General features: G+C 51.9%; 1 protein-coding gene across 12 annotated transcripts in view; it reads left to right on the plus strand.

The window, feature by feature from the left end:
- NLRC5 (NLR family CARD domain containing 5) overlaps positions 1–3,407 on the plus strand; it is an 87,061-nt gene extending 83,654 nt beyond the window's left edge. For 11 of the 12 annotated variants that reach the window (XM_042970031.1, XM_042970034.1, XM_042970041.1 and 8 more), the window contains 3 exons: positions 328–411; positions 716–799; positions 1,627–3,406. In XM_042970031.1, the coding sequence (XP_042825965.1) occupies positions 328–411; positions 716–799; positions 1,627–1,738 (280 nt within the window). In that variant the 3' untranslated portion in view covers positions 1,739–3,406. Of the gene's footprint in view, positions 1–327; positions 412–715; positions 800–1,626 lie in introns of all 12 variants that reach the window. The other variant, XM_042970042.1, reaches the window with a different exon arrangement.
- Positions 3,408–6,000: the final 2,593 nt, after the last annotated feature.

Consider the following 6,000-nt stretch of genomic DNA (forward strand, 5'->3'; position numbering starts at 1 on the left):
TTATGATAGAGGCACCTGCGTGGTGGAGGTTTGGACCCTGGCGTTATTGCTGCAGACCGTGTGCTCTGAGTTGTCTGCACAGCCAGCTCCTGAGCTGTCTGGGGTCTTGAGGCATGACCAGTTGGAAAACGGGGTTCAGGAGTGGAAGCGACTACCTGTGCTCCGAAGTCTTTGGGGAGGCCACACAAGCACTCCATCTTGGCCTTTCTGGCACCTGCGTGACAGCCCCCCCATCGTGGGCCGCCAGGCCTCCCCACCTGCCGCCTTGTCTCTACCCCTCGGCCTCCCTGTTCTCCTGCCACTGACCTTAGGTCCCCTACCCTGCAGGTTGTCCTGGAATGTGCTCGGGGACGAGGCGGCTGCCGAGCTGGCCCGGGTCCTGCCGCAGATGGGCCGGCTGAAGAGAATGGAGTATGAGGGGCACCTCCTGGGAAACCAGAACTAGGGGAGGGCGCGAAGGGGAACCTGCATCCTGGGGAAAGCTGAGAGGCCACTGGGTCAGGCCCCTGCCTGCAAGGAAGCCCTCACTGAGTTGCACACCCTGCTCCAAGCCCGTGCCGACTTTCACTCTCCCTGGGTCCCCGCCTTTGGCTTTCCCGCTGCACTGTTGTCTGTTGGGTTCCGTTGGGCCTGGGGTGGGGGGATATAGGGAAGCCCATCCCCCACACTCATGCCAGTTTCTCTCTTTCCCTTCTCTCTGCTGTCTGTTGGGAAGCCTGGAGAAGAATCGGATCACAGCTTGTGGAGCCTGGCTCTTGGCTGAAGGGTTGGCGCAAGGGTCTGGCATCCAAGTCATTCGGTAACAAGGGCTCACAGGGGCAGGGATGGTGGGTGGGAGGCCACATCAACCTCTACAATGTAAGGGGACTGACTCCCTGTGGGAGGGGGCAAGACCCGGGCTGGGGATTATCAGAGGGGACTTGCATCACTCCACCAGGAATTAGACAGCAAGCAGACCTCGATCAAATCCCAGCTCTGCCATTTGCCAGTTATGCAACTTTGTGTCAGGAATTCAACCTCTCTTCACCTCAGTTTTCCCCATCTGTAAAATGGGGTCAACGATAGTATCTACCTCAGAAAGTTTCTAGGAGGACTAGACGATTATATGAAGCACTGAGCACAATGCCTAGCACGTAGTAAGCACTTAAAATTATATAATCAGAGCCACCACATATAGTTTTAGAGGCTGTGCACTGCACAAGGGCATTGCCACTAAGGGACATCATTTATACAGTTGACATTTTGAATTTCTAGTAAATGGTAGTGAAGTGTCTTGTGCTATGGAAATCGATATCTTATGACAGTTTCAAATGATGGAAGTAGAGTGTCTTGAAGAAGATAGTTTTTCCCTCTTCGCCCAAATGTGTCATAAGAGCATGGCCCCGGCTGGGATCGCTAGCGCCCAGAGATGGAGACCGAGTGGGAGAAGTCGGGAGGTGGGTGTGGAGGACACCCTCTCCCGAGGGTGGCCGTGCTCGTCTAATACCTGCTTCTGCCAGGTAGCCCTGGGCATGGCTCTCCCCTTCGTGGGCTTGGGTCTCCCCATCTGTAGATCAAACGGGGGATGGAGACAAGAGAATGAGTGAGCCACTCCTAGACCTGAGTGCCTGCCTCTGTGCCCTGCAGCCTCTGGAACAACCCCATTCCCCCCGACACGGTGCGGCGTCTGCAGAGGCAGGAGCCCAGGCTGGACTTCGCTTTCTTTGACAAGCAGCCAAAAGCCCCTTGGGGTACTTGATGGCCCCCTCAAGGTCCTTTGAATACAGCCAAGTGAAGCCAGCTTCCACCCACCAGGACTGAGGGCTCAGGAAAAGAGCCGCAGCTGGGTCCCCCTGTATGCTGCCCTAGGAGGGCGGGGCCTATTTGTCTTGCTACAGTCTTCAAGAAGGGCCCAAAGCCTGGTGTGGCCAATAGACTACCCTGCATCACATGTGATATTCATGAGCAGTCGGGGACATGTCGCACAATGAGAGTGTCGTGATGTGATGGGTGACACAGGTCGCCCGTGGCAGAATTCTATGCAGCGTTACATAGAGCTTGCGGTGTGGCCTCGGGGTCATTGTCATGGGTCCTAGCACCACACGTGGCAGGACATATGATTTGTGGCTCATAGATGGCATGTGCTAGCTGCTCATATTGTAGGATATGTGCTGGCAGGATACCCTCAGGCTGGTACAAAATCTAATTTATTACTTTTTAAAGGCAAGTATGTATTTATATATTGCATTTCCAGAGCATCTAAGCTAGGGAATGTCCTCCACCCAGAACTGGGGATGGGGAGAGGTGTCCAAGCACTGATCAGCCCAGTGGCCTGAGAACCAAGCCAAGGACTCAGCCCTGAGGCTTTTGGATGAGTCCCCTCCTGCCTCAAGCCTCAGTTTTCCCATTTGTGAATGGGATGACTCCCTCCTCTTAAACACTGGCTTCCAAGGACTTTGGGCCCAGGGCTAGGTACAGTCCGTGGGAATGGACAGGCCTACTCTGACCTATGTAAGGGAAGAAGCCAGGTCTAAGGGTGTGGGGATAGGCACTACCAAGATAATCAGGCAAGGCCACTGGGTCCAGTCACTACCTCAGCAGGATCCGGGTGAGTTCCCAGGGGCTGCACGTGCTACGTAATATTCTTGTTGCTTCCAAGGACGGCCCTGCTACACTGTAAGCCAAATTTGACCAATAAATGTGGATCGTGTTAACAGCCTCTACCCTGAGTCTGATGTATCCTGGTAACTCACCAAGGTCAGAAGTGGTTCACCCCCTGCCCCAGGGACTGGAGAGCAGGACAGACGACAGAGAGATGAACTGAGAGGAGCACTGGCCTGGGAGTCAGGAGACATGGGCTCAACTCCAGACTCTGTCTCCATATGGTCACGGGCTCATGGGCAAGTTGCCTTCTCTCTCCTGACTCAGCTGTACTATGCGGGTATTATAGAAGCTCGAAGTGTTAGAAACATTCTTTGTTGGACCTGCATTATATTTAAACTCTTTTCGGAATCAATTGTCAGTATTTAAGATTGGGAACTTTTACATGAAAATCTAGATTTTCAACTTTTGTTAGGTGTTGGTCCCACATTCTCACTCAAGAGTAATCTGGGGAGTCATATGACCATGCCCTTTGGATAGGACACACACCTCCTAGTTTGCCACAGTCCCCACCACTCTCTGATGTATCACCCCTCCCTTTTGCTGCTTGCCTGGCCGTTCTTGTGAGAGCCTAGAACCTCCTGGCCTAGAGGGGTCCACTGGTGGGTGGAACATTAAAAACATGGCTTTGGAAGTCAGATGGGCATGGAATGGACTGTGACTTGACTCCTTGCTGCTGGTCTTTGAAGACAAGAACTATTTCTGGACAAGGGTTAGTAACCACCCCGCCCCCCAACACCCAGGACCTTTGGAGGCATCCAGGAAGCATGGTATATATACAAAATCCCTAATAGGCAGTGGGTAATGGTTTATCACCATTTCCCTTCTCCTTTTAGGGTTGAATATATACGAGGTGAAGAGATGCTTGAAATGACAGGAGAACGGCACCCACTCTCCGTCACCTGCCTGTGGGCTGAACAAATTGATCACAGGGCGCCTTCCCCCAGAGCTGCACCCCATTGTGAAAAAGCGGGCAGACAGGGTGCAGTTACAGCTTAGCACCACTAGAGGGCAGGTTGGCCCACTGGTGATTCCTGAGATTACTTCCTATTGGACCCAGAATGAAGTTAAGAGGTGATGCTAGGGGCCTGTCCCACCTGGCCTAGGATCCTGGGATACTCTGCCTACTAGTGGTTCACCTGGGTGGCTCAGCCCTGACCTTTGCCGCTCTCCATGTTGTCTCCGGTCCCCCGCCAAGCACGAGGAGAAAGTCCTCCGGCCAAGTGCCAAGCACCCACACCCCACACGAGGACACTCTTATCGGGCTAGGGTCAGGGCACACCTGGCACCGAATGGGGCCATGATCCTGGTCATGGGGGAGGGGATGGGCAGGCAGAGGTTCTAACAAGTTTCCCCAGAAAACTGGAACCCCAAATGCTATCTCTCCTCCCTGGGAAATGATGCCAAGTTGACTCTGGATCCTTCATACCAAGCGGGGGAGGGGTGCTTGTACTGTCCTCTCTCTGTGCCCAAAACTGGAGTATGAGTCCCTCAAAGCCTGAAGGTGACTTTCCCAGGAAGTCATGGCTGAGGAAGGAACAGGGCACCAACCAGAAGCTCCAGGCCAGATGAAATGCACACCAGGAGAGCCCGGAGCTCAGGGATGCTCTTCATTTGCTGCTTATTCGTTTTACATTTTCCTTCTTCTCTCCCTTTCAGCTCCGGCCAAGTTCTAAACCCCAAGAAACTTTCAGCAGCTGCCCTGAGATAAACCGTATGTTGGGCACTGCAGAGCTGGCTGGGCCCGTTACGGGCAGTGTGCAGGCACCTCGTTCCTTTTATTAATCTTCCTCTGCAGCCACCTGCTTGCTGGTGGCCTGGACTGCTTTTCTACCCAACACCGATGAGGTCCAGTCTCCCTGCCCCCTTCCTCCGAAAAGTAAACTGTTTAAATAGATGCATGAAACAAATACAATTCAAAGAAAAGTGAGGCTGTGGCCAAGTGAGCAGGGTAATGAACATGGAGCTCGCTCCCGATTTCTGTACGTGAATTTTCTCCCCAAGAATGTGAGCCGGCTGGTAAGTACTCTCGTGTGTCCGCAAGGCTGGGAGAAGCTCATTTTGCTACTTTGTCACTTGGCCTCTGTCCTATGGTTTTACAGATTGAACATCCACCTCTCTGATGGGCGTCACAGAATCTCCCTTCCTATCCCTACAGGCCTCAAATCCTCCCCAGTTGCCCCTTCCATCCTGGCCCCAAACACACACGTCTGAAATCCACTGTCCAGGCCACTACTTCTTGAACTATAAAATCACAGTTACAGAAACTGTAATGTGCATCGAATCATCTGGGGATCTTGTTAACAAGCAGATTCTGGTTCAGCAGGTGTTGGGCAGGGCCTAGGATGCTGCATTTCTAAGAGCCCCCACGTGATGTCTATACTGCTGGACCACACTCAGCTTTGCAAGGCTATCAGCCAGTGAGTGGGTCTCAACCCTGTCTGTGCATTAGAATCACTTGGGAAACTTTTTTTAAATGCCTTTTTAAAAATGTATTTATTTGTTTTGAGAGAAAGAAAGCGTAAGCAGGGGAGGGACAGAGAGAGAGAGAGAGAGAATCCCCAGCAGGCTCCCCACTGTCAGCGTGGAGCCCGATACAGGGCTCGAACCCATGAACTACAAAATCATGGCCTCAGCCAAAACCAAGAGTCAGAGCCTCAACCGATTGGGCCCCCAGTCTTCCCTAAAATGCCTTTAAAAAAAAACCAGAGTATAGTATTTAGGGGCAGCTGGGTGACTCAGTCAGTTGAACATCCAACTCTTGGTTTCAGCTCAGACCATGATCTCATGGTTCATGGGTTCGAGCCCCTGATCCGGCTCCGTGCTCTCAGCGTGGAGCCTGCTTGGGATTCTCTCCCTTTCTACCTCTCTCTCTCTCTCTCTCTCAAAATAAATAAATACACCTTAAAACACACACACACACACACACACACACACACACACACACACACACATTATTTAGAAAGGTCCCCAGACAATGCTAATGTGCAGTTGTGGGCGTAGAAGGCAAGACAAGACTTTGTACCTGGATCCCTTCTTTTGTCCCAAGGGCCCTCTCTTTCCAGATGAGGACACTGAGACCCAGAGATTTTTCCTGACTTGTCCAAAGGCACATAGCTAGTAAGTGGTAGCACCGGGAATCAAACCTACATTTCATGACTTTTTCCCCCCTTTCCTGTTTCAGTGAGATACAACTGTGCCACAGCACTGTATGAGTGCGAACACGTAGGCTAAGGACTTGCATACATTGTGAAACGATCAACACAATAAGTTTATTTAACACCCAGGATCTCATATAGTTACCAAAGAAAACCGAGAAAGAAAAAAATGGCTCTTTCCCTTGAGATGAAAGCTCCTAGG

This window comes from Panthera tigris, chromosome E2, assembly GCF_018350195.1.
Source record: "Panthera tigris isolate Pti1 chromosome E2, P.tigris_Pti1_mat1.1, whole genome shotgun sequence".
Taxonomy (NCBI): Eukaryota; Metazoa; Chordata; class Mammalia; order Carnivora; family Felidae; genus Panthera; species Panthera tigris.